The sequence below is a fragment of the Eubalaena glacialis genome, chromosome 8 (genome assembly GCF_028564815.1).
Source record: "Eubalaena glacialis isolate mEubGla1 chromosome 8, mEubGla1.1.hap2.+ XY, whole genome shotgun sequence".
Taxonomy (NCBI): domain Eukaryota; kingdom Metazoa; phylum Chordata; class Mammalia; order Artiodactyla; family Balaenidae; genus Eubalaena; species Eubalaena glacialis.
Genome location: NC_083723.1, coordinates 105,258,308 through 105,286,227, shown reverse-complemented (window position 1 = coordinate 105,286,227; position 27,920 = coordinate 105,258,308). Strand labels below are relative to the sequence as shown.

The following is a 27,920-nucleotide window of genomic DNA, read 5'->3' as shown; positions in this document are numbered from 1 at the left end:
CTCCAGCTCTTGCTTGCTCCCTCTTCCCCTTCAGGCCTGCGACAGTAGCCAGTTCCCCCTGCTGCTGGTGCCTGGGGACTTCACTATTCCTCGTTGGTTCTCCTAACTCTGCCTTCTGTACATAGTCTGTTCATTAACAACTCTTAGGTTAAAGCCTTTTTTTTTGGTTGCACTGTGCAGCTTGTGGGATCTCAGCTCCCCAACCAGGGACTGAACCCGGGCCATGGCAGTGAAAGCCCGGAATGCCAACCACCTGGCCACCAGGGAACTCCCTTCAGTTTACTGCTGGGACCCTGAGTGATTATTAAGTCATCTCCGAGAGCAAATCCCTCGAGAAGTCATAAGAACGAAGCCACGAAGGCCCACACGCAGATCTTCTCAGGGCACCCTTCTCACAGTAGACAGACATGGGCACGAGACCCAAGGGCAGGTCATTTGGCCCCCCGTCACACAAGTACCCAGATCATTCCATTTCTCTGTGCTTAGATAAGTTCCTTGAGATTAGGGTTAGTAGGTACAGACCAATCCAGCTGCGATTCGGCTGGCAGCACAAGGAGCCAGCATCATTTCTTTCTTTCTTTTTTTTTTTTCCTCAGCCTCATTTCTGAGGTCATTTGTAGGGTGAGAAATCGTACGTAGGAGCCAGAGCCTTAAGTGAGCACCTGGTTAAAGGGGAACTGCTCTGTTCTGGTTGTGCTGTGAGGTAGCTAACAAATAAAAAGCCACAAAGTCTCACGTGATTCAGTTGATATTTAATTACAAGGAACCCAGGTTCTTACACGAGGCAGGAGATGGGAGCCAGCAGCTCCCCACAACAAGCCTTTCCGGCCTGAGTGGCTGAGGCTAAGGAGATGGGGACACATGGAACATACGGGTGGGGTGGGGGCTCTGGCACAGTGTGTCCTGCCCAAAGCTGAGGGTAGTGGCCACTGCGGATCTGCCCCCTCGGCTGGCCCAGGCCTGCCATCACTCCATGAGGCAGAACTCTGTCTCCTGCGGTCGCATGTTGGGTAACACATACAGAGCCACAGCTGCAAGAGCCAAGAACACCATAGGCTTCCACATCCCAAACATGTTCTGTGGGGACCAAAGACAAATGGTGAGTGCCCCGCCTTCTGAACTCCTCCCTAAGCTAGAGATCCCCTGCCTACTGGTGCTGGAGAGATACCTCAGGAACATCATCATGGTCCAGTCTCTCTTATCTCCTGGGTAACCGCTGCAGACAATGTGGGCTTAGTCCTGGCACCGCTAGGTATCTGGAACAACGCTACGTGGATGACCTGAGCTGGCTGCCTGTATTCATGCCCCGTGGGGTGAGAAGAACCAGCTCCTGAGTGTAGGAGCAAGCTCAGAAGCAGATTTCAGAGAATCCAAATGGTCGCAGCAAAGGATCAGATGCCATGGTAAGAAAAAGAGGGTAAATTTGGGCCCTTGGGAAATGCAGCAGCATCATTAAATGCTTGACGGAGGAAAAGTGAACTCAAGAGGATAAGGCTGGTGGGTAAGCGAAGAAAGTGCACCAGAGTACAGCAAACATGAGGTTGTTAGGCAGCCCAGACCGTTTGTGGAGAATGATGTCCTTGAAGGAGACTGAAGGAAGTTGGTCACTGGCCCAGGGAGGCAAACACCAGGGTCATTAAAACACCTCCTTGGAGAAAACAGGAGAAGTAAAGAGCAGGCTGATGGCAGCCTGCTGTGCAACCACTTGTCCGTGACTGATGAGCTGGATGAGGGCCTGGAGAGGGACCCACTAGAGGCTCGCCCTCACCTGTAACTTGGGTGAAGATAAGAAGGTGGCTGGTCACCCCTGAGGATGAGGTGAAGCTGGTTGCAAAAGTGAGTGCTTTGAAACCACAGGGTCAAGATTAAAAATAAACACAAAGCTTCATAGGTGAGAACAGTGGACAATGGACTAGATCTAATAGAGATGAATGGAAAATTCTGCCTTGGATCCAAAAAATCAACTGCAGGCAGAGAACGGGGAGAGAACGCTTAGCATATGCAATGTGCAAAGGGCTTTTATAAACAATACATGAAATAAGTTAGCAATGTGATATTAGTTATCAGAGAGCTAACGTGATCTGAGGCTGCACGAAGAGGCTGCTGTATGGTGTCTTCCTACTTACTTCGGAGCAACCAATGAAGAGAGATGATAAAGGGAAACGGGATTGGAATTTTATCTGATGCTAATATTAAGTCCTTAGAATCTGATTCACAATTTACTGGCTGTATTACATAACCCCACTATGCCTTAGTTTTATGACACGTAAAATGATAGCTACCTCAATGGGTTATTGTGAGAATTAAATGAGTTAATACTTATAAGATGATTAAACAGTGCCTGGCATATAGTATGCATTATGTAACAGTATGTTCTTTTTATTATTTATGTGGTGTTTTATCATTTATAAAGTACCTTCATATAAATGAACTCATCTGTTCCTCGCATGAGGAAGCCAGAGGATTTATCGTCCTTTCCTTACATCTGAAGAAACTAATGTTCAGGTTATGCATTTTGCCCACTGGCACTAAGCTCTAAGAAAGAGAGACAGACTCGTCCAAGCTGTCTGCCCACTTGTCAGCCACATTTTCTACTCTACTCTGCTGCCTCAGTTTCTGGATGGGAGCCGCATGCTGGGCCGTAGCCAGGCTCTCGGTATAAAAGGCTCCTCCAAGAGGACGCTTACCCAGGAGTTCCTTCCTCTCACTCTGGTCAGGCCTGGCTGGGTTTGAGTTGGTGAAAGGTTATGGCTGAATGCTTTGGGTCTCATCCCATACGGACCCAGAAATCTGGGAGTGTACCGGGAGGAACAGGTACAGGGAGAGACCCCTCTCACCAAAGGAGTTAAAGACTGACCGTGGTGAGTAACTGGAATGTCTAAAAGAAGAAAGGAGAAGGGTTGAAGAGAAAAAAAAAAAAAAAAAAAAGTGAGGAGGAAAAAAGGCAGGACAGAAAAGGAAATAGTGATAAATGCTACCCACAAATGCTCCAGCGGTCACCCTGAACCTATGCAGTGAGCCAACTACACTCCATTTACAGGGATGTTAGAAGAGAGGGTGGGGGAGTGGGAGTGGCAGGGGGAGCGTGGGAAAGGAGCCAAAACAGGCCAAGAGAGAAAAGTTTATGGGTTCTGGAAGGGTTCTACTTGGGCCATAAGACTACATTCTACCTCCTGAATTTGGTGTCCTGTTGACAGATCAGATTACATGGACTGGTGCCCAGAATATATCCGTTTGGTTCCCTGAAAACATTGCACTTCTGGTTAGTGGAAACTTTTCACCAATACCACATTCTCTCCAGAAAGCCTAGCTTGGGAAGCCAATTACAATAGAATCTGACCCCCAAAAGGGATGTGGCATTCTTGTTCTGATATTTTGGAGACTAGAATCCCCAAACCAGAGAACTTCTCAGTAGAAAGTATATAATATGATAAGAGTTTGATGCCAAGGCTGAAGGACGAATCGAGGTTGTCCTCATACAAATGACCTTTGGGGATCACAACTCTCCAGACCTCCTCTCTCACCCAAGTGGGGAGGCAGTGATTCCTTATTTTGCCATCCTGGGTAGCGACCGTAGTGAGAGCTTGGCTCTGGGGCTAAACAAAGACAAAGGGCAGCCAGGCCAGCCTTGCAGTCAGACATCAGCTCATCAGAAGCAGTCGAGGGAGCTTTGAAAGTAGCCACAGTGCTGGGATCATTCAAATTTTTCCCAGCCAGAGTACAGAAACTCAAACTCTCTCAATGGCGAGCATTCCAATTCCGTACAAGTTAGGAAGACATTCTCCGAGATGTTATGGGCTTTGCAGTAGCCCAAGGAAAAGCCAGGGCTAAAACTCAGACCTGACTATCACCTGTTGTAAAATGGCAAAAGCAAGAAGCAAGCGGCTCAGAGAAAAGGGAAAGAGGAGAGGCCAGGGCAACCTGCACCCTCCCTCTATCCCTCAGAAGGAGGGGACACAATACCAGTACCTGCGTTAAGACGACGTCTCGGCCCACCAGCACCAGAGCAAAGCCGATATGACCACCAGGCCTACGAGAGGCAAGGAGAAGATGGGGGGATCGGGGGCAGGGGATGGCTGCAACATATCGAATGAGAAAGAGGCACGAGGAGAGACCAGAGATGAGAGATGGTATAAAAAGACATAAACACATGAATCCAACAGATAATGAAGATGATAAAACAAAGGGAAAAGAGAAAGAGATCAAGAGGTTAAACAACAGGTAAGCGAGAGCAGCGGTATTTCTTCTCCGCTCCTCGGGCCTGGTTCTTCCCGTGGGTCGCCTACAGGAGATGCAAAACTGCATGGGTTAAGCAGCGGCGTAGGTCCAATTCGGGGCCACATTTTTGGCTTGTCATATCCCTCTTATATCCTGTCAAGCAAGGGTTATCTGCACCTAGACCTTTCTTGTAGGTCAGTAACTGTGGAAAAGTGAAGCTCCAGAGAGTAAAGCTGGGCTTTCCAGATGAGCAGGAGGTCTACTTTGCTTGGGTCACTCTAGGAAGGGTAGCCTCCTGCCAGGCCACCTGGCCCTTTGTTAGCCGCATGTTCTGGCTGTTTGCCACCAAGTCTCAGAGTTCTGGGACATCCCCTAGGATGTCAGACGATGCTGTCGTTGTGAGACAAAACGCACTAAAACAAGCTAACAATGGAGAAGGGCTAGTTCTTGACTGCAAACATCTTCCAGAGAGAAAATGAATTTGCAGGCGGTAACACATACGCCAGCAGAGCTGCCTGTAAAAGATGCAGGACCCACTGAGGCAAAGGGACACCTCCATATGCAGACACAAGGAATGTCCTTGATTGTGATGTAGAAAAATCCAGTTTCGTGTTTAGAAAGCTGGCACATGAGGCAAGGAAATCTATGAGGCTCTGAACCGGCATGTGGCAGGGTACGAAGAATTCAAAGAAATAGAACACTGGGGAAGGGGCTGTGGTTACTCCTACGTTTCACGTCCTAAACAATGGGCCTCTGCCATGAGGTTGACAGAGAACCGTAACTGGGTCCTTAGCCAGTGCTGCAGACTGAACGGACTGAACTGCTGAAAATTCCAGATAACCTTCGAGCTGACTGGGACATCCCACCACAAGAGATTTATTTTCTTCCCCTGTGTTTAAAAGGACAGAAAGAACCTGTACTGCAAACTGAGGACTTATTCAGGTACTACTCAAACCCTTCGGAAGTCCGAGCCCCCAGTTAACTTCAACCAGGGCAGAGATTCAGCTAGTATGTTCCTGTATAGATGTACCAGTTGTTAAAATACAGAAATATTTTTGTACAGTTGGTACATTACCCCGGATACTCTCACCCGACCTCTCCAGATCCGGTAACTAAGGGGTCAGGGCTCCGGCTGGTCTCCCAAGACTGGCCAACGGCCCTGCTGTATAGACGGAAACATTCTATCACTTCCGATCGGCCCTGGCCCCCACTCTCATGCCCTGTAATACTACATAGAGCCCGGCAGGCGACAGCAGCCTCTCCACACCCCTCACGGCAACAGAGGTCAGCCCTAATAGGGCACCTCAGGAAAGCAGGACTGGGTGACTTGCCCAGGCTGACAGAAATGCGTGGTGCGGTGCTAGGGGAGGGTGAAGAACCCTCCTGAAGTGAGTAACGAGGGTTATGACCACATAAATGAAAGGAGGCAGGACTCCAGCCAGCACGCCCCGGTTCCCAGAGAAGGTGATCTCTGTGAGACAGTTCCACAGCCTTTCCCGCAGAGACTGCTCTCTCCAATCCCACCTCCACCTCCACCTTCCCCAGTGCGATGTCTCAGAGCTTGCTGGCCTCTACTCCTGTAGAAGTCCATCCAAGGGCTGGGTCACACCCGAACGCTGGGCACCTGCGCCCAAGAGCCCATTTCCCACATGATCCTGCCTTTGGCTGTGGTTACCTTTTTGCTCTCAGAAAGCTTGAGGGGGTTGCTTCCCTCTGAAGCTTCATTCTCCTCCTCCTCTTGGTTGTCTTCTTCTTCCTTACCCTCCTGGCTGTGGAACTCTTCATATCTCTCCTCCTGATCTTCTTTGAATTTAACCTCTCTAGGACCTGATGGCTCAGAAACTAGTTCATCCCAGGACTCCTTTGTTTCGTCCTCAATTGCCTCCTTCGTTTCCTCTTCTATTTCCTCTTTCGTTTGATCGTCCAAGGCCATGTGGCTGGCCTTGTAGTACAGCACCACCTCCAGACTCTGTGGGGCGGAGGCAGTGCAGGATGGGGGATGCTGCTACCTGGGAAGATGCCCACCCTCATGACGATGCTTAACTAACTCAAGAACACGCTGCTTCCCACAGTGCACAGACAGCACTGTGTCCTGGGACTGAACTGATGTCCCGCGCACAGTGTGGAGGGTAGCCACACCCAGCCTCTCCGGACCCGTACCACATCTATCTGCCCATTAGCCATTTCCAACCGTTCCCAGAGCTAAAGATTCTGCACCTCAACTGCTGCTTCCTACCCCTGCCTGGTGACCCCCATTTTATCCAGTCCTCTTCCACCTATATGTACACAACTGCTTTGAGTAAATCCCTCTCTTTCCATCTATTTGGTCCTTCTCTTGGGCATGTGACCCAAGAAGAACAACAGGGGCCCCAGAAAATTGCACTGGTCTAACTGAAACATTCATCCAGCCTAGGGGCTCCAGGTCTGAGTGGTCTGTATTCCACTATCCCCTTGACCTCACAGGAAAAGGGAGTACCAAATTGCTATTAAGATAGAACTACTCTAGACACATTAGAGATCCCAGAAGCTTCTCTACAAATACCTCATCTGGTCGGAATGGTGGTGAAGGTGATTTTCCTTCCTAGGATCCCCTTTAACTTTCTGTTTATCTGGCTACCAAGGTTACTACTCACCTTTCTGGTCTCAAAGCTGACCTCAGAACTCTCCAGGCTTGGCTTGGCCACGTTTTTACTTTTAACCCCATTGGCATTCTCGTTCATGTTCTGATTGCCATTCGTTCCCTTGGTTTCTTTGGTAACAGAGGACCTCTCCTCTTTGAGCTGGTGAAGCTCTTCCTGGCAGCACTGCAGCTGCCCCTCCAACTGCTCCTGCACGGCCAGGAGCCGCCCCTGCTCATCCACGCTAGCCTGGTACTGTAGCTGCAGCTCCCGCAGCTTGGCCTGCAGTTCTTTGATCTGTTGGTAGTGGAGGCCCAGTTATCCACAGCTGGGCCTACGTGATCAGCCTGGCCCCTGCTTCAGAAATCTCCCTGCTAAAGCCCAGGGGGACGTAGATAATACAGAAAACATTAAACTGTTGAAAATGAGCCTCTAAAGCAGTTTTAGAGGTTCTCCCTCACTTGAGGCACTTGATGATTTACATCTAACATGATCAAAAAAGGATGACTAAAATTATGTTTTTACTGTGAACTGTCATGGGGAATGACAAAAGGGCTAACCCCTTCTGAACCGTGGGGCTTTATTACGTAGTTGTTTTTGATGGGAACTCCTACTTTGCCCAAGCTATTTCTCTAATAGGTACAATCATTACTATAGGAACTGTGTTGTATACTCCCGAGACTGGACCTGGGCTCCTGCACCTCACTCTGGAAACAGAGGCAAGTGCCAACCCTGCTCCCTACTCCCTGGTTTTGTCTTTCCTGGCTTCTGGCAGCACATCATGGCCTCCTTGGGTAGGTACCAATACTAAGCAACCTAGGCCCACGTGTTTCTTGCTCTCTGAGCCTCTCCCATGCGTACAGTGACCCCCACTGGACAGAGGACTACTCTTCATCAGAGACAATGCCCTCTGTCCCATTCCTAGTGGATGCAGAACACTCTGCTTGGCATTATGAGAGATCCAAAAGAAGACACAGCCCTGTCCTTGAGGTGCTTACAATCTAGTTGAAGAGACAAGGTGGAATACACACAAACTAAAGAAAATTGGAGGTAAAAAAAATACAACTCTCCAGGGGTGCTCTAGGACAAAAGAGAGAACAGAAGTGGCAAAGGGGAAAAAAAAAATCATTCAAGGAATCTTGATGATCAGTAAATCCCAGCACAGTGGGCGCCTGGGAAATGTCCATCAGTGGGACAACAGACTGCCCAGCCTCTAGGGGTTCAGCCCCTGCTCTGTCCCTCTGACCAGGAGGAGGGCAACCGTACAGAGCTGGCAATGAGCTCCTGTCTCTCTCCTCAGCCTCTCTGAAAGGGCTCCGACCTCCTCTGGCTCTAGGGACTCCTACCTGAAACCCTGCCTCCCTGAAAGCAGTTACCTCGTGCTCCTCATTTTGGGAGGCAGCGGTCTTCTCGAGGCATTCCACGCACTCCTTGAATTCCTTCTCGCAGGCATCCAGCTCTTCCTTCAGCCCTTTCTGCTTGTCTAGCAGGTTTCTCATCCGCTGCTGCAGCAGGTCGTGCTCCTCCTGGCTGAGCTGGTACATGGCCTGCACTCCCTGCAGCTTGATCAACACCTTGGCAACCGTGTCCTCAAAGCGCTGTGGAGGGCAGGGGAGTGATGACGGCACCCTGAGGAGCCCCTGCCCTCCGCCCACTCTCTTCGCTAGGCCCTTTCTTGGGTACAAAACAATGGCCACAAGGATCTGAAGCTGCCCAGGGGGAGTCCTGTATTTCTTCCCATAAAGAGCACCACGACTGTGTCGATGAAAAGTCCTGAATCTTAGACTTCCATCCAGATGGAGCATCTCCGTATGAGGCGGGCAGAGTACCTCATTTATTTCCTGTAAGTTACCCTGCTCAGCTCTGAGCCCACTGCCCACTTCACCTCTTGTGCCCTTCCCCGTGACTTCTCTCTTAATAAGACAGGAACCTTCTTCCCCTATCTGACCTGACATCTGGTTACTTTTACCTCCATATCTTCGGGCTCGGCAAGTTCGTCGTCCATGCTGCTGCTGATGTAACTCTTGTGACAGGTGTCAGAGCTACTGCTGGTGCCGTAACTCCTCTTACAGGCAATGCTGCTGCTGCTGCTGCTGCTGCGGTAACTCCTCCCATAGGACTCCCTGGTACTGGTGCTACTGTCATAGCTCTTGAGGAGGCTCCCTTCGCTGGCCTGGCTGCTGTTGTAACTCTTGTGATAGCTCTCGTTGTCATCAATGTTGCAACCTCTGCGACAGTCCTCGTTGCTGGTGGACGTGCTCCCATAACTCTTCTTGTAGGACTCAAGGCTCACTTTCACAGAAGGGGACTGGACTTGGAGCATCTGCATTTCTTCCAGGCAGAGCTGCAAGTCGGCCTGCAGCCTCTTCCGCTCCTCTAGAAGCCGCCCCTGCTCCTGCTGCAGCAGCTCCTGCTCGGTCTGACTGGCCTCGTACAGCTCCTGCAGAGCCTGCATCTGGGCGATGATCATCTTGGACTGCCAGGAGTGGGTGGGGAAACATCATCGTTACTCTAGACACTGCGGTCCTTCTAGCTGCACCCCTCCTGGTGCGGATGTCTGAGAGCACAGGTCAGAGCACTGCACACCTACCCTCCCGTCTCACCACAGCCTAGATCTTTGACTTCGCCTACAGGTAACTGGCACGTGTCAATTTCTTGCTCACTGGAGCAAATCTCCCTGGGACAGACAGTCCATGATTTCTGGACCCCATTTCTGCTGGTTTCCATGCTCTGCTAACTTCCTCTCTCCCTGGAGCAGCACTGAGTGGATCGCAAGGTCACTCGGGCTCCCTCCCCTCCCCTCTTCTCAGTCAGGTGTATCCATTACCCTGACCTCTGGGGCTCAGTCCCCTCCTCTACCCCCAATTCTAAAATCAGCCCTGGCCTTGAATATGAGCATATGAAGAACTTCTTCCTCAGAAGATGCAGACTTGGAATCAAGGTCTCACTACAAGTCCCTGTCGTAGTGAGGGACTCCTCCTGCCTCAATTCCAAATCTGGCCCCTGGGCATGTTTTCCAGGCCGTCGGGGCCTGGCTTCTTGGCAGCTGATGCCCAGGATGAGATCTGATTGGTTAAGGGAATATTTTATACCTGGTTCTTGGTGTCTGCTAGCCAGGCTGAAATCTGACACCCCTGAAATCTGACCAAATCTCAGTTTGGGCTTCCGCTATTCCCTACATCTATCTGCCTGTCTAGGCTAATATCTGAACAAATAGATTGAAATTGAATAAATTTCAATTTCAACAAATTGAAACTGTCTACCTGCTCTACCTTGCCCCCACTGAGGCCTCAGACCAAATGCATCTCCCAACCCTGAACAGACTTGTCTAGAAACCTCCTTCAGGGTGACCTCAGAGGCATGACCACTTGCTGGTGCTTGAGACCCATGGATTCTCTAGTCTAACGCCTCTGACCTGGCTGTTATTGCCACAAAGTTCCAATGAAGACAGTGAGGTCAGTACCAAGAACCCCACATGCTGGGAATTCTTCCCTTGGAAATAAATGGCCTCAGATGTGCCTCATGTAGAACGCCAAAAGGTTACAGATTTTGGTCACTGGAAAGCTTACTTCTCAATTACCAACCAGCTCATGAGGAAAGGATGGCATGTTTAGAGTCAGTCCTAAGGAATCCAAACAAACACTAAGTTGATCTACTTCCAAATACGTCTGGAAAATGAGATGTCGAAGAGATTGAGTCAAATTATCAGGAGATCACAAACTTCCAGGTCATCTGGATTCTAAGTGCTCACAGTGCTTCAACTGGGCAACCATCTGAGGGAGCAGCTAAGGCCGTACCTAAAGCCACATCTTAATGAGCCCCTGAGTGGCTGAGAGGGTAGAGCTTTAGCTTCATCCTTGCTCCTGGCAAAACAGGCCTTCGGAACTCTGACCCCTCTGTGGAGCCCCCTTTCCCTACAATGCTGCTGCCCCCAGAACTATCTCCCTGCCTCTTGCTATAGTTACCTTGTTATGACCACATTTTGAGGACTTAGGCCGTTTGGAATCCTTCGGATTCTCCAACACTTCCCGGAAATCAGACTCCTTGAAACTTTGCAGCGCTCCGTGCAGTTCTAATTGTTCTTTTAACATACTTTCTTGATTCTGTATCAGTTTTTTCTGCTCCTCCTGCATGCCTTGGTAGAGCATCTGTAGTTCACACAGGTCTTGTAACTTTGTAAGGAGCTCCTGACTCTGTGAGGCAGAGTGGAAGGAAGGGGGCTAGAACTGTGGTGGTTACACAGCAAGACCTCTGCCTCCTTCCTGCTCGGGACCCTTCCCTTAGGGGGGCTGGTTCTGCACAGCCCATCTGGGACAGGAGGGGAGTCTCTCTTTGGAGACCTGCTAGTTGAGTAGTAATGACCTCATATGTTTGGATGCATTTTGCAGTTTGCAAAGTGCTTTCAAGTACATTTTCTCCAGACGGACTAAATATCTAAATATAAAATGCTGGACAGATTCCAGAGTATACGATGTATTTTCAGATTTAGAGCCCTAATCAGCTATATTGAACAGTTTTGTTTGAGGAGGTTGGTGAGAAAGTAAGGAGTGGCTGGTTAGGAAGAGAAAAAGTTCCATCCCCACCCTTTTACTTCTCCCAAGCACAGTCACACCTGGGCAGCTCCTCACAGCTAGCAGCCGCCCTGGCTGTGATTACCTTGTGGAAGAGACCAGATCTGGGGAGCGGGAACGTGAGCCTGTGCAGCTCTTCGTGCAGCTGGCCCTGCTCCTCCTGCATCCTCCTCTGCCTCTCCAGGAGCTCGCACTGCTCCATTTGCAGCTGCGCCATCTCCTTCTGGCTGGCCTTGTACCTCTCCTGCAATTCTGTCAGTCTGAAGAGCAGTGCGTCACACTGTGGACGGGGCAGGGCGCGCAGGGGTGCTTACTCTGGGAGGCAGGCTCCCTGGCGTTTCTCTGCCCCGTGCGGTCAGCAGAGCACTCCGTGTTCTCTTACCTCTTGTGATTCACCAGGGTCTCCCACCCTGTCGTCACCTTAGACTGATCACCCCAATCTGCACTGCGCCCATACAGGCCTAGATGCTGAATGGGAACCCCAGCAGGCTGCTCAGAACTGAAGTTTGGCTGTGCTCTAAATTTTGCCTACTAGTTCTTTCTGAGGGCAGTTTTTGAGGGAGGTTATCAGCGCCCCTCCCTTCTCATTTCCCCACCTCCATTTCCTCTGGTAGATACCATTTTCCCACCCTGCAGGGAATTCTAGTTCCTGTTACTCTCCAGTTGTTTCTATAACTAATTATGCTCCTTACCAATAAGGACTTACTTTCACCCTACTTCTCCCCATTTTTGTTTTCATAATCAGCTTTAAGAATCTTTAGAGAAGTATGAGCTATTGCTGAATTTGGGTTGAGAGGACTAAATCATCCCATGATTCCAAAAACCCAAATCTTCTAATATCAAACTAATCTCAATGTTCTTTTAGGAGGAGAGAAGAGGCTGGCTCTGTATGCCAGCATGCTTCTCCCTTCCCATAGTTTCTTCAACTAGGAGAGAAAGTGATGAGCAAGTTATGGAACCCCTGGACCTCTAAATGGAGTGGGAGTGGCGGGGGGGAGGGAAAGTGAGCCTGGGTGTAGAAAGGCAGGTGGACTATTGGGGCAGCCCAAATAACGTCCCCAGTTCTGTGTCTTCTGAAGGCCCTTCCCTGGGGACACAGCCTGATGTCGGCTGTGGCAGGAGCTACTGAGTATTCTGGCAGAAGGCGACTAGCTCCACCATCTTTTGGAATCTTGCACCTTTTTTGCATCATGCTTCAAAATTTTTCCATTTCCTGTCAGTGGCCAGGAGCTGAAAGTACTCAACAGGGCTGACTAATAATGACTTGCATTTTACACACTATGGAAAAAAGGGTAAGTGAAGAAGGAAGGCCTTATTTATCACTACCAGGATTTTTTACTAAAAGAAAGTGAGATAAGAGTAGTATTCTGTTCAATTTAAAGAGGGTAAAATTCAAGTTTAGAATTTAACTACTCTGAAGTCACAGAATAAATCCTGAAAAAGCCTAGGTCCTTCTCATACCCAATCAGCACTCTGGGCACAGACCATGCCTTTTGACAAGAGCACCTACAATCTGCCTCAGAAAACTGGACCTTCTCTTTCTAGTTCTAACAATCGTAGTTGTGTATATGGGCCTATGTATATGTTCTTTTCCACGAATGACAAGATATCACTACACTTCTAACAATAAGGTATAAATGTCTACACACATGAAATCATGTGTGAAATCTTCAGGTGTTCAGACTGGATCCAGAGGTATTGATTCTAAGCTGTGGCTTGGGCTCAAAGTCAAGGTCAAGGCCAAGTTTTAAAGTTAACAGCATGGGGCTCTGCCTCTGTTTTCTGCCTTTCCACATTCATCTGTGATTGGACAGGAAGTCCATCAAGCCTGTTGGTTGGATGACTTCATCTTTTGCCTCTATACCCCCACTCTCCAAGGCTCAGGAGATCTCACCTCTCTTAATTACAATTACCTCATCAGCACACTTTCCCCTGTCCTCTGGGATGGACTGGGTGGTCTGGAGCTGCTGCAGCTCCTGCCGGCAGAGCACGAAGTCCTGCTCGAGCTGATCATACACGTGCTTTTGCCGCTCCAGCGCATCCTTGCTGGTCTGGTACAGCCGCTTCATCTCCTGCAGCTGGGCGTGCATCTCTGCATTCTGGGGCAGGGCAGGCAGACCCCGCCATCATCCCAGAATCCCCCGTGGCTGCACTCTCTCCTCTCAGGCAGGGACTAAAGGGTCCTGTCCTTTCCAGTTCCAATTTCATCCCAGAGGGGACTACCTGAGATGGACCAATCCCTAACAGGCTCTATACAGAGACCTGGGACTTCCTCTTTTACAAGGTGGGGAAGGGAGACGGCTTCCTTTTTACAGCCCTTTCTGATTTAAAATCGAAGGAAGCTGAGCGCATTGTGACCCTTTGAGATCACGTTTCCATGAAGCACTTTTTTATCTCCCTCATCGACAGCTCCTCCACAGAACTCCACCACCCCACTCCTCCTGTGGACCTGTCCCCTCATGGGAGGCTCTGCCGTGCTACATTCTCCCTCACCTGAAGCTTCTTTTACCTTCTCTCTGCTCTCTTGGAAGGAGGCCACGATGCCCTTGAGGTGCTGCACCTCTGCCTCGTGACAGCGCAGGCTGTCCCGCAGCTGCTGCTGCACGGCCAGCAGCTTGTCCTTCTCACACGTGATGTTCTGGTGCCGCAGCTGCAGCTTCTGTAGCCGGCACTGTAACTCCTGCGGTGCAGGGGGCCCTGGGCAGTACCTCCGGGATCCTCAACCCACTCACGCTTCTGCTTGAGTCACTCTCAGACACAGACAGTCTGAGAATCCACTTCTCCCTGCCCTGCACTTACGGGTGTCCTCTCATCTAACAGAGGACTCGAGGGCGGCTGGAGTTCCGTACCTGTGGTGCCGCACAGGTGGCAGCTGGAGCTATTTCAACACTCAACTCTTTTCCCCCTCCCCCCAAACCTCTGGCACCTAAGCGGCCCCTCACCTCGGGGTCGTTGTTACCTTCTCACTCTGGCTTTCTACGACTGCGGGTTTCATAACTTTGAGCTGCCGGAGCTCAGCCTGAAGCTGTAGCTGCACCTTCAAGAGCTCGTTCCGCTCACCCTGGCTAGCATCGTACTTTTCCTGCAGGGCACAGAGTCTGGTCCTCAGCTCCTCGCTCTGCGGTGGGGAGGGTGTGGGAAGAACGGTTACTCTCACGAATCAGCAGACCCCTCTCCAGACCAGAGTGGTTCTTTTCCAGACGCAGACATCTTGAGGCACTCCCTCAGGCCTATGGTTTAGTTTCTTTTCTGCGGCAGACACTCGATAACGACTACCATTTCTAGAATGCAATACTGTGTGACTTCTCCAATTGCTCTCTGGTAGACGATACCCCTGGTTGCAGGGCAAGAGTCAGCAGAGCACAGCCTTCCTCTGCGTTCATCCTCCCCTGAAGTGGCGACCCCACGTAGGCCCTTCTGCCCTCCCCGATGCCCTTCCCCTGTCAGTGTTTACCTGGGTGACACTGTGGGAAGTCTGAAACCGAAGCACCTCATTCTGTGCACACTTGAGCTCCCTCTGCAGCCGCCTCTGCTCCTCCTCACTGGTCCGGCGATGATGCTGTAGCTCTTGCAACTCACAACTCAATTTCTCACACTGTGTGGGAAACGGAACGGGAAGGCGGATTTACGACAGGTACCATAGGCACTCTGGGAACAGGCTTGGACAGAGTATGGCATTCCCTCTGCCGGAATATTCAGGAAAAGGCAAGCAAGTGAGACCCTGGAGTCCTATCTCTTGCCACAGCACCTGCCTCCTTTGTCAGCCTCGTGCCTAAGGAGATGCTGCTGCCACAGGCCAGGAGAAGGTGGGAGCGAGGCCGTAAAGGGGCCTGCCTTTCCCTACCTTGTTCTGCATGTCACGCATCTGCTCCTCAGCTCCCAGCAGCTGCTGTCGCAACAAATGCATTTCAGGATCAGGCTCCAGGAAATCCTCTTCTGAAGTCTGAGACTCTGCTGACTTCATACTCTGTAGTGCTTGGAACTCCAGCCACCTTTCTGTTGCTCTTCGTGTCCTGTAATCCAGAACCCCAGAGTCACGTTTGGGAGAGAGCTCTGCCCGGCACCACCTGCCAAGTGTGCTTGGTCCTGATGCCTTCATTTTAGGCAAAAGGAGCCTTCTATAGTGACTCACCTCTCAAACACACCTAGGAGATTATAGAAAAAGTCCCCAGCACCTCAACCTGCAAAGGCATGTCTGGCTCTGGGAGACCCTAAGAGCACTAATCCAGGCGGGCTCGAGGCTGGGCCTGGAGTCACGCCAGCTCCAATCTGGAGGTGATATACCATTACGCTGAATCAAGCCTGGGAGGACAACAAAGGAATTGCTTCTTATCTACGCTAGGGCAGAGCAAACCAGACCTAATGCCTAGAATGGAAGAAAACTAAATTTTAGAACTCACTCAATTCTAGTCCTGAGACATCAGGGTTGGACCCCAAGACCTACTTCTTGGCAGTATCCATATCCTTTGGATACCATGGAAAGGACCGGCTCACCAGGACCGCAGGGAGGCTCATTAGCCTGGCATCTGCCTTCACCAGTTCTACTCAGGGAAAACCCCAGTCCTGAGGAGCCCCGCCAGCCTCCGGCTGTACCTCTCACTCTCCAGATCCGCAAGCTGGCCCGTGAGGCTGCTGTTGCTCTCCTGAAGGGCCTGGTACTCCTCATTCAGGAAGCGGCAGCGGTCCCGCAGTTGCTGCAACTCTTCTGCAGAGGACAGGCAGAGAGGTGAGATCCCAGGGAGGAAGCACTGATGACCAGCCCCCAGTTTTCCTGCCTAGAAATCTGGCTGCAGAAAGCTGAAGAGTTTCTTTTTCTAAAGACAGATGAGATACCACATGCAGAGGCTTAGAAGACAGGGCCCGGAAAGTTCCACACTTCAGTGAGTCTTTGTCCTCTTTCAGTTAGCTGCCCTTCTTTTCAACTTCCCAGAAGATTGCCCTGTGTGCCCATCTTCAAAACCCCAACCAAGGGGGTGGGGTAGGGGCGGCAGGGGGAAAAAAACCAACCAAGACAGAGTCCTGAGAGTTTTAGGAGCTTGCGAGGGTTTAAGTAAGTTTTTGGTTTACTGTATTTAAAGTTTCCATTCAACTGTTTACAGTTAGTTTCCTCTTACACTTTTAGTACAGAAAGCTGAGAGTGTTAACTGCCAGATGTCATACTGCCAGTGCCGGGCTTTTACTTCCTTTATTACCACACCAAATCCAGCGGCCTGCACATGGCCAAGAATTCTTTCTAATGATCTTTTATCTGCTGACAAAAAAGCCCACCCCAACCAAACCCACAAATCATCCGCAGGCATCAGCAGAGATCTGGTTGAAATGTCCCAGCACATGTCCCTAAGTTCCAGATACCAATACTTTTTAATGCTGTGATAATATAAACACTCATATCTGTTTTGTTTCTTCATGATTAAGAATTATTTCTCTCAGAATACTAACTCTGCTGATATTTAGAGAACACTAACTTGCTCAAATTAGAGCACAAGGCCTATCTTACCTGCTTTGAGATTCAACACCCTGAAATTCACTTCTAATGTTCCCTCTTTAGTCCAATCAAAAGTCCTCGGCATACTCCAGATTATCATCGAAGGAAGGAAGGAAACTAATCTTTAATGAAAACCAACCACGTGCTAAGCATTAGACTTGATGAGTTCAGCCTCGGATTCAGTTGTGTGTGAGTGCTTTCAATACACTAGGCATTTCATTTAATCCCCAAAATAGTCCTTTAAGGTTTTCTTTCTTTCTTTCTTTTTAAATAGACTTTTAGTTTTAGAATAGTTTTAGATTTACAGAAAAGTTGCAAAGATACTGCAGAATTCCCCGGGAGTGTTCTCACCTAGTTTCCTCGATTGTTAACATCTTCCCACGGGTACATTTGTCATGACTCAGGAATGAACACTGGTACTTTACTGTTAACTAAACTCTATACTTCATTCAGATTTTTCTACATTTTCCCTAAGGTTCTTTTCCTGTTCCAGAATCCCATCCAGCTATAAAGTTTTATTAATCAATTTTTATAGCTATGGAAACTGAGGTCCAGGGAGATGATAACCAGGCAATTTATCCTGCTAATTAGCAGAGCTGAGATTCTGAACTCGGGTCTGTTTAACTCCAGCCCAAGCGTTCCCACTGTGCTGGCCTCCCTTTCCTAGTACACCAGTCCAAAAGCGCTTCTGAGAGGCCTGCTACAGCTGGGAAAACTTGCAGTTCTTTGATTCCTCATTGATTGCCTCTGCTTGACCCGGCCTAGTACAGGGCCTCGCATTATACCCAGATCATAAATCTAGCCTCAGAATAAAGGCAAACGCTCTGATGTCATGAAGCCTAGCAACTAGCTGGGAGACTCTGAGCAGAGCTCTAAGCTTTTGAGTACTCACGTTATTACTGGAAATAACCTCTGTTCCTCTCCAGCTGTCTTGTGCTCTGGTTTGCTACCCCCTAAAGCTTCTACTTGGGGAGGGCTAAAGGAGGCTAAAAATTTGCATTGTGGGCATTCTGGGACTTGGGAGCAGTACTGGGAACCCCTCACCCCAACCCACACAGAAAGTGACCCAAGTAAAGCACCATGATGCCAGAGCAGTGGGAAGTATTCCAAGGTGACCGGCCCCTATACGCCCACCCCAGAACTGGAAACTTTCCCAGGAAGGGCTTTAGCATAGGCAAATCAACAAATGCCCAATGGCTCTCTGAGGAAGAATTCTCAGGGTACAGCTCCATGGTGCTATTTCTTACACCATTATGGACTGGTTATATGACATCAAGTTTTTCTCTCTTACAGTCTTGAATCCAACATGGAAGCTTTTTCTAGAGGCTCCCAATTCATGATCTAAGCCCACCTTCCACCATCTTCTTGTGTACTATTTCCCTCTGCTTGATTTGACTGACAGACCAGGAGGAGGGCTGGCTTTCTCATACCTTGCATCTCAGAGAAATCTGAGAGACTTAAACTATTGGAGGGGTCAGAGCTCTTCATTTCTATTTCTGCACGGAGGGAGGTGATCTCCATCTCATACTCTCCTCGGATGCGCTCCATGTCCTCGAGTTCATTCTGCATCCGGCAGAGATCCTCCTGCAGGGAGGCTATGTCACTCTCATGTTCAGTCGCAGAGTCCTCTGCTGCTTGCCGCAGATTCTGGATCTCAGCCTGGGCCAAATGCAACTCTTGTTCTATTTCCTTAAGTTCACATTCTTTTTCACGCTCCAACAGGGAAATCTCCTCCCGTAGAGACCGCAGCTCACCTGCAAAGCCCAAAGACAATCTTGAGATGATCAAGAGGACAAGTGAACTAATCTACCATATTCTAGAAGCACAAAGTTAAAGGCAGACTTATTTCTTATCTGGAAACTCCTGACAACCTGCTCTCTACCCCATCAGAGAAGTATAGCTTCACCTGATATGGAATAAAGGGAATACCTAAGAAGAGAACAGAGTGAGTCTACGTAGCAAGGTGCAGTAGAAAAGTAGATCTTGAGGTTTGGCAACAAAAACAAATTAGGCGGGGCTTCCCTGGTGGCGCAGTGGTTGGGAATCTGCCTGCCAATGCAGGTGACACGGGTTCGAGCCCTGGTCTGGGAAGATCCCACATGCCGCAGAGCGACTAGGCCCGTGAGCCACAATTACTGAGCCTGCGCCTCTGGAGCCTGTGCTCCGCAACAAGAGAGGCCACGATAATGAGAGGCCCGCGCACTGCGATGAAGAGTGGCCCCCACTTGCCGCAACTAGAGAAAGCCCTAGCACAGAAACGAAGACCCAAAACAGCCATAAAATAAAAATAAATAATTAAAAAAAAAAACAAATTAGGCTACTCCAAACAAAAAGTATTAAGAGCTTCTATGAAATTGCCTGACAGTTAAAGACCAAACCCAATTTACAGCATTTTACTGATGCCCTGAGTCTTTCCAAAAAGCCCCTTACTAAAAAAATTTACACAGACTATTCTCATCTATTCAGTCTGGGAACTTAGAAATCACAAAGCCTCAGATCTCCCATGAACTGCCTGTGTAAGTACTGGTCCCAAAACAATGTGTATTTAGAGCTCACAGCTGAAATTCAAATATAGGTTCATCTCATGAGAACCAAACATGGGAAAATAACCTAGATGCCAATCAATAAGGGATAGCTTAAATTGAAGAAGGTAAAATAGAATATTGGCAGCCATTTAAAAGAAAGTGGCAGATCTATAGAGAAGACATGAGAAAGTTTCCATAATATACTAACTAGGAAGAAAAATGAGCTGTAAAATACATGGTATTATCTTATTTTTGCAAAAAATATTCATATGTATAATATATAACACAAATATACAAAGACATAGAAAAAGGTCTGGAAAGATATATGTCCTAAACCATACAGCATAGTTGCTTCCGAGGAATGAGACAGCATGTGAGAGGGACTTTTACTTTCCACATCATATATATCAGTGCTGTCTGACATTTCACAACAAGCCTATATTTTATAATGGGTTTTAATTTACAAAAGAAACGTGTCAGAGCTCTCAGTATCCGTGGAGCATCTCAAGGTTTCTGGACAGAGGTACCCATCCAGGATCAGGAGAACCTAAAAGTGGAGCGAGAGTAAAAGGCACTGCCACCAACAGAGAATTCAAAATTTGGGAGTCAGGATTCGGGAATTAGTGAGGATTGGGTTGGGAGGGTCAGGACTTTCCCACAAACTCTTTGCAAGGCACACTGTCCCCATCCCTTGCCCCCGACTCCTGTTCATTCTACTCACCCTTCAGATTTCAACTTTCCCTAGCCTCTCCCCCAACCTCCTCAAAAAATTAAGCAAAGCCCTCCATTAAATGCTCTCATAGCCCCTTGTACTTTGCAGTGTGTGTGTGTATATAAAACGTTGGTCTCCCCTTCACTTGTAAGCTTCATGGAGACAGGAAACATGTCTGGTTTTCTCACCATTACAGGTTCAGGATCTGCCAGAGACCCTAGCATAATGCACTCAATAAATATTTGCTGTACTCATGCATAAATGAGGCAGGGATACATCTAGTCCACAAACTTTTACTGAGGACCACGGGTACAGAATTACATGTTCGGGGTGGGAGGGAGACGCAAGAGGGAGGAGATATGGGGATATATGTATATGTATAGCTGATTCACTTTGTTATACAGCATAAAGTAACACACCACTGTAAAGCAATTATACTCCAATAAAGATGTTAAAAAAAAAAAAAGAATTACATGTTTGGGTATTTTTTTAAAAACTACAACAGAACATGGAGGTTTGAGAAGAAAATTTTGGACACACTGCAGACATAAATGCTGAGCGGACCAGGTGTCTCCGGAGGCGGGGGTGCGGGGTGGGAGTGGCACGGGGGTAGGTCTCCTGCCAACCTCACTCACATGGGCGGCTCCGGCCACATCTTTTGCCAGTCTCTCCTTCTCTACAACCATCCTAGCTGTCTCTTCAGTCTATTCGACAAGTATTAATTGATCACCTCTGTGCCAAGTCCAAACATCTCCACTTAGATTCTCTGACTTCCTTCCTGTTTGAAGGAAACAAAGTCCTTGCTCTTTCCACTACTGAACGGACACACAAGTCAACCGGCCATTAGGATAAAGGCCTGGGTGGGTTTTCTGTTGGAGGGCTGACCAACCTCTACTTCCCCACTTTGCCCTCAATGTTCGGGTTCAAATCTCCCTTAGGTTCTCCTCTGGGGTCTAGCCCTAAAAAATGACATTCTCAGATGCACTCGGGAACGGAGGAAGGTCGCGCTCAGCCTCAGAAAGCTCTTAATTAGAAACACAGAGGGGCGGAGGGGTGGGGCTTGCAAGCAGGCCCCAGGGAGGGGCTTATCGGCAAGATGGGCGGGGCGGGCCTGGCTGGGAAGTGGAAGGGCCTGATCAGGGCTCCGAAGAGCTGGCGCCGGTTGACAGTGAAGCTGGGGCCGTCGGGGCAAGGCCGAAGACCCGGGGAGGGGGACACAGTGAAGTCAGTTCTTACTCACTGGTTATGGCCTCCATCTCGCCAGAATTCCCCCGCCCCCCCGGAAGCGGTCTCTCTGTGGGGCCTCCTGCCACCAGCCGGTCCCAGCCCCCGAGGGGCCGCAGCGGCCCGAACGGCCTCTCAACACCAGCTACCTCTGAGGCCGCGCGCGCCCCCTCTTGGCGGAAACGGGCAACGCGCGTGCGCAAGGACTCGGTTTCCTCCCGAGAGGTGGGGTTTGGGCGCCTTCACCAGACCCGCAGCCCCACCCCCACCCCACCCCACCCCCGCGCTCAGATGAGATCTAAGGCTCTACTGGATCCTTTCCTCCATCAGACCAACATTATCTACTGTGACCCATCCCCCCAAAACCAAAACACCAAAAGCTCTCCCTTGACTTCCTTTCCCTTATTTCTCTGCTTCTCTTCAAGACATGACTACGGGAATTATGGGTACTCACCTTCTCCATTTCACCTCCCCTTTCCTCTTCGATCCCGATACAATCAGGCTTCTATCTTCATTGAAATGTCTCAGAGCCCTCCATCTCGCCAAATCCAATGGCCATCTTACCTGACTTAGCAACTTCTGCCACCGCTGATCACTGTCTCCTTGAAGCACTTTCTGCTCTTGGCTTCCAGGTCACCAGATGCCTCAGTAGTCCCTCCTACCTCAGTCTCTTGTTCATTTCTCCTCCCCTATTGGACTTCTAAATTCTAGAGTATCCCTGGGACTAGACCCTTTTCTCTCCTCTTTCTATATCTCTCCATGTGATTTCATGGTGATCTCCCTTGGATTCAAATGTCATCTATATGCTAATGACTCCCAGATTTATATCTCCAGTCCTGATTTCTTCCCTGGTTCTAGATTCATATATCCAGCTGCTTCCTTAATATATTTACTGAGATGTCAATAGCTATTCCAAACTCAACATGTAGAAAACGTGTCTTAAATGGTTACCCTGGCCCCAAAATTTGTTCCTTGTCAAGTTGTCCTCATTCCAATAAATGACACCACCGTCTATTCAGTTTCTCAAGGCAAAGTCATCTTTCATGTCTCTCTTATCCCCCAATCCAATTCAGCAAGTCCTGAGAACTCCAACTTCAAATTACATTCTCAATCATCTCCATTTCTACTGCTCTAATCCCTCTAATCCAACCAACCATTATCTCTTGACTGGACTATTGCAGTTATTTGCTGACCAGATTCACTGTTTTGACCCCTTTCTCTTCATCCAATTTCCACACAGTAGCTGAAGTGCTCTTTTAAACATGTAAAGTGGGGACTGCCCTGGTGGCACAGTGGTTAAGAATCTGCCTGCCAATGCAGGGGACACAGGTCCGAGCCCTGGTCCGGGAAGATCCCACATGCCGGGGAGCAACTAAGCCAGTGTGCCACAACTACTGAAGCCCACGCACCTAGAGCCTGTGCTCTGCAACAAGAGAAGCCACTGCAATGAGAAGCCCACACACTGCAACGAAGAGTAGCCCCTGCTCGCCACCAGCCCACGCGCAGCAATGAAGACCCAATGCAGCCAAAATAAATAAATAAATAAATAAATTTATTTTTAAAATAAAAATGTAGAGTGGATCATATCCCTCCAGCCCTGGCTAATACCCTCCCATATTTTTCCACTATACTTAGAATAAAAGTCAAACCTCTCAGCTGACCTATAAGGCCCTCTGTAATCTGAACTCTGCCTGCTTCTCAGAACTCTCTCTTACCCAAGTCCTCCACATGCAATTTGCTCCAGCCACAATGGCCTTTGTTCTGTCCCTCAAACACATGAAGCTCATTCTTGCCTCTGACCTTTTGCAGTTGCTGGTTCATCTGCCCGGTGTGCACGTCCCTCAGATCTTCCTCATTATTCAGGTCTTAGCTCAAATGTCCTCTTCTCAGAGGACTTTTATAACTACCCTATCAAAAATAAACTTCCATCTTACCCTGTCTCTCCATATCATATCGTTATATTTTCTTCATAGCATTTATTGCCACCTGAACTGGTGGTGTTTGTCTATTTTCTGCCTCTCCCCATTAGAATGTACTCTTCATTAGGGGAGGGATCTGGTCTATCTCGTTCATAGCTGGTCCTCCAAGTATATAGGCACTCAATAAATGGTTGACAAAACATTTAAATTAGCCCTATTTTACAGTTAAGGAACTGAGTCTCAGAGAGATAAAAGTGACTTGCCCAAGATCACAAAGCTTGTTATGTGGCAGAGCTGGGCTCAAGAATCTAGGTGACCTGAGACCAATGCTCACACTCTTTTCCCTGAGCAACATAGCTTCTGCAGTTTCTCTCCTTCCCCTCCCCTCCCACCTCAGCCTGTTTATTGTCTACTTTTCCTGCATCTACCTTTGCTTACATCTTCTTTCCCTTCTCTTTCCCTTCTCCTCTCCCACCTTGGCTTGCTCCTCTCCAGGCCTGCTTGCCGGCCTTCCTTTTTTTTCCATTTATACTTCTCTTTTGGCTTGATCTCAGTTCTCCCTGGAGAGTCCCTGCAGTTTTCTAGGACAGCTCCCAGGAACCTTCCAAAAGCCCACAGATGTAACAAAACCTGCCTCTTTATTTGGCGGCGCAGTGGAATGTGGGACGACTGCCTTGCTGCTTCCCAGACAAAGGCACGTGGGTGTTAGAAGAAAGGGCTTTTGGGGCCACCAGCTCGGTCCTAGGGAGCAAAAGAAGTGTTCTCATCTGCCTCCCTTAAAAGATGCAGAGAGTCCCCTCCAGTCACTTCTCATTGGCTCACTGCTCTTCCCATGATGCCCTTGGAGGGACAGGCAAAAGCAATCTGGTTTGGAATTCAACCTTGACTACCTACCCGTGGCACTGACCAGGAGAACAAAGAAAAAGGGATGCAGGTGTGAGGGGGAGAGACTAAGGAGAGAAAAAGGAGAGAGCCTCGGAAAGGGGGTGAAATGGGAGGGCAAGAAAGGGAAGGAGGGGGAACAGAAGAGCCAGTTAGAGGTGCAAAAAGAAAGGAAATTAGGTAAAGAGGAGGATGGAGAGACAAGGAAAAAAGGGCAAGAATAGTAGAAGAAAATGAGGAGAAAGTACCGAATTCGGTTCCAATGGTCTGCTATGTCTGCTATGCCTCAGCCAAACCCTCAAGAAAAAAGTACTTGGATGACCACCTACTCTCCAGTCCGAGCGCTAGGATTTACCTTGGAGCTGCTGAATCTGCTTGGTGAACACCTCTGCCTGCTGGGCGCTGGCCAGCCGCTCATCCTCCAGGAGCCCTGCAGTGACGGGGAAGCTGGCATCAGGCCTGGGATCCAGGGCCTTTGGGCCCAGGCCCTCCGGCCCCATCACAGGCGCTCACCCTGCAGCTCCAGCGAGTCGTCCTCATGCTGCCCTGCCAGTTCCCGGGTCTCCTCCAGCTCTGCCACCAGCTGCAGCACCTGAGCCCTCAGCTCCTCCAGCTCCGTCTCCGTGAGGCTCAGGCCCCGGTGCTTGCCAACCGACAGGGAGCCCACGCTGCCACCTTTCTGCACTTGATCATCCTCTTCTTCCACCTCTTCTTCCTCTTCTTCCTCCTCCTCTTCCTCCTCGTAGAGAGCTGGGAGTAACACTTCCCCTAGGAGAGACCCATCCCCCGCCACCAGCGAGTAAGAGCCAACTTCCTTTCCACAGTCCTTAGAGGGCCCTCCAACTCACTGTCCCAGGGCAGAGATGGTATAATAGTGCCACCTGGTGCCCCCCAAGGAGCCCCTGGGCAGGATGTGCATGCATGAGGAGCCCTCAGGTGTGAGAGTCAAGTTTGGAGGTAGCCCATCCCCCTCCCAGGCCCTTTCTGGACCAGTGTTGCCCCTGGTGGCCTCCAAGTACTGCCTTCGGGCAGACTGGGCAGCCAGGTGCTGGCTCAGCCATGTGAAGCTGGCACAAGGATACCTGCTTCTTCCATCCTCGTCTCTGGGTAGCAGGATAAGTAGTCAAGAAAGGATTCAGACACTGGGTGTATCTTTAAGCCAAATAGGGCAAGAATTATAGTTTGCGGGTTTGTACAAAGTTTACAAATGATCCGGGTGGCTTGTGAGAAATTAGCCTTTCCATAATAAGAAAGGGTTGCCTGTCAGTAGATAGAGAAAGAGAACATCTGAATGAAATGATTCTAAATGTTTTATTGGACAAACACTGGGGCCCTTTCAAATATATTCTATCAAATAGCTTTTTTGGAATTTTCTACCAGGTCCACTTTCCTTTTCCCTGCTGAGTGTCACATCTCCCTGTTGACCACAAGGCAGTTTTAAGGGGGAAGTCATAGGTTGTACTTGTGTGTAAAAGATAGCCTGACATTTTAATGCGTTCAGAAACTGGGGTGTGCTAGTCCTCAGCCTCTGGCTGGGGAGCACCCCCTCCTTTGCTGCAATGCAGTTCCTCTAAATAGAAAATCTTATTGGATGGTAATAGTTTGCTTTGTTTTAAAATTTGGAATCTCTGATCTTTGTCCAATAACCACAGCCTAAGATTCATCTGGGACTCCTTGCATCATCTGTCCCCCTTGGGGGAGCAGGGTTGTCCATATTGAGTGTGCATAGGGACCCTTCACAGGAAGTCCTGGAAACAGGACCAGCATCCTTCCAGGCTCCTGGTGTTGGTGGGGATACATGTGTGTTGGGAGGTTGGCCTTCTCACCGGCCCCGCTCCCAGGCTCCCTCTTTCAGGCGGTAAGATAGCCTAGAGAACCAAAGCCACAAGGCTTCCATTTGAAGTTAGTGGTGGTGGCACCAGAAAGACAATTCACGTGCTCGTTTCCCTGCTTTTCAAAATAAGAGACAGCTTGGGATCTGGGTCTGGAGGCAGTGAGAACAAACCCCCTGCTGACAGCCTGCTTCAAAGCTCTGTCCAACGAGGCCTCTTTCTGTCTGGCAGCTCCCCCGGGACACACAACCTGGTTAGCTGGTGATAAGGACTCCAAAGGGATGTACCCTGAACTTCCCTCAAGGCCTGAGCCCTGAGGAGGGGTGGAGGGGGCTGAGCTGAACTGGGGGGAAGGGCTGTGTCCTGGCTCAGAGTTTTGGGGGTCAGAGGGAGGAAGGAGAAGTGAAGGGAAATTGGGTGAGGGGGATGGAAAGAAAGTTGTTTGGGAAAACTCACCCTCCATAGCTTGCATCCCCCGCCGTTCCAGGGACCCCCAGCGTTGGCCTTTCTTCCTCTCACAACCCTCTGACACCTCGTAGGAGCCTGAAGTGGTCACTGTGGGTCCTGTGAGCAGGGAGAGAGGAGGGATTGTGGGATGGTAGGGGCGGCTGGGGCGCAGCTGGGGGCGGGGGGAAGGGACACACCTTCTAGCCCTTTGGAGCCCTGGGTTTTTCATCCCGGTGGAAGTACTTGGCTCACTCTGCCAAGAGCTGCGACTCTCCTCCCCAGGCCGCCCCTCAAGCTGGGCCTACGGGGACACCGCCCTGACTGCCCAACCTCTCCTGCACCCCCGTTCCAGGCTCCTCTCCCTTGCACAGGCAGAAAGGGTGTGTGTCTCTTTAGCCCAGAGGGGACAGGGGGCAGATGGGCAGGGATGGCAGAGGGCAGGATCCAGTACAGAAGAGGCTGAAAGGGTGAGGTGGAAGGGGAAGGGGTTGATGGCGGGCAGGGGTCGTGTGGGAAGGGGCTCTGGACCGGAGCCGCTCCCCTCCCCTACGTTCTCTCCCTGAACTTCGTCCACCCCACCCCCGCCCCGCGCTCAGAATAGTTGGGGGTCCGAGCGGGTGCAGGGTCTGGAGCCCCCAGGGCTGGAAGCACCGTTGGTCTGGAGAGACGAGATTGAGAGGGCTCAGGGGAGGGACTGCCAGGGAGGATGCGGCCGGTGTGGGGAAGACCCAGCCCGGAAAGATGGAGACCGGGCCTGGGTGGGAGGCGGGATGGAGGGAGGAAGACTTAGGACGTAAAGGTGGGGAGCAGCGGAGGGGAGAGAGGACGTGGGGGCCTGGAGGGAGGAGAGATGGAGAAGAGGAAGGGGCGGCGATGGAGTGGTGAGGGAGGGGCGCTCTGACCTGGGCCCGGGCAGCTCCAGCCCGCGGCGCCCGCGCCGGCCCCGGCGCCCGCCTCCATGGCCGCTCGCGCCGCCGCCGCCGCCGCCGCTGCCCGGAGCAGACGCCGCCGCCGCCGCCGCCGCCGCCGCCGCCGCCGCCGCCGCCGCCGCCGCCACCTCCGCGAGGCCGGGGACCAGAGCCGGATGCTCAGGGGAAGGGAGGGCGGGCCGGCCGAGGGGGCGGGGCCTGGCCGGGCCACCTGACACCTTCCCCGCCGCCGCCCGGAAGCCGGCCCACCACCAGAACTCCCGGACCCCGTGCCGGCGGGAGAGTGTCGGGAGGCCGAGCGAGCGTGTCCCGCGACACGCCCCAAGGCCCGCGCCGAGGGAGCGACCAGATCCCCTGGTCTGACAGTGGGTCCTGCTGGCAGTTGGCTGAGCGGGGAGACCGCTCTGCGCCATGTGTCAGGGCCCCGTCCCGCTCGGTGATGGGGGCGGAAAACCACAAGGATGGACAAATCCTCCCGGCCTGTTTTCTCCAAAAGCACGGATGCTTACACTCCCCTCGCTTCCTACGGAGCAGGTCGGCGCTGCCGCCCAGCTCGGC

The 27,920-nt window shown here is 50.4% G+C and overlaps 1 protein-coding gene across 4 annotated transcripts; it reads right to left on the bottom strand.

Moving 5' to 3' along the window:
- Positions 1-732: 732 nt before the first annotated feature.
- Positions 733-27,393, bottom strand: CCDC136 (coiled-coil domain containing 136). Of its 4 annotated transcripts, XM_061198032.1 has the most exons (18): positions 27,336-27,393; positions 26,443-26,550; positions 24,668-24,922; positions 24,510-24,584; positions 18,323-18,646; positions 16,001-16,112; positions 15,252-15,420; positions 14,862-15,002; positions 14,367-14,525; positions 13,917-14,087; positions 13,321-13,506; positions 11,493-11,687; positions 10,802-11,029; positions 8,806-9,312; positions 8,213-8,434; positions 6,852-7,133; positions 5,894-6,187; positions 733-1,077 (listed from the first exon to the last, which is right to left on the bottom strand). In XM_061198032.1, exons 1-18 carry the CDS (start codon positions 27,391-27,393, stop codon positions 967-969), a joined length of 3,597 nt encoding a protein of 1,198 aa, XP_061054015.1. In that variant the 3' UTR covers positions 733-966. The 4 variants fall into 4 exon arrangements, with proteins under 4 accessions (XP_061054015.1, XP_061054012.1, XP_061054013.1 ...); XM_061198029.1 differs by lacking the exons at positions 13,321-13,506; positions 13,917-14,087; positions 14,367-14,525; XM_061198030.1 differs by lacking the exons at positions 10,802-11,029; positions 11,493-11,687; positions 13,321-13,506; positions 13,917-14,087; positions 14,367-14,525.
- Between the last annotated feature and the right edge of the window lie 527 nt (positions 27,394-27,920).

Bases quoted from the DNA above. Each gene is read 5' to 3' on its own strand.
- CCDC136 (XM_061198032.1), bottom strand. From the start codon at position 27,393: ATGGAGGCGGGCGCCGGGGCCGGCGCGGGCGCCGCGGGCTGGAGCTGC. The intron at 15,003-15,251 runs GTAGGGAAAGGC...TTTCCCACACAG, and splicing joins TGCGTGACATGCAGAACAAG to TGTGAGAAATTGAGTTGTGA. The intron at 1,078-5,893 runs GTAACCACAGCC...TGGTCCCCACAG, and splicing joins AGCTTTCTGAGAGCAAAAAG to AACATGTTTGGGATGTGGAA.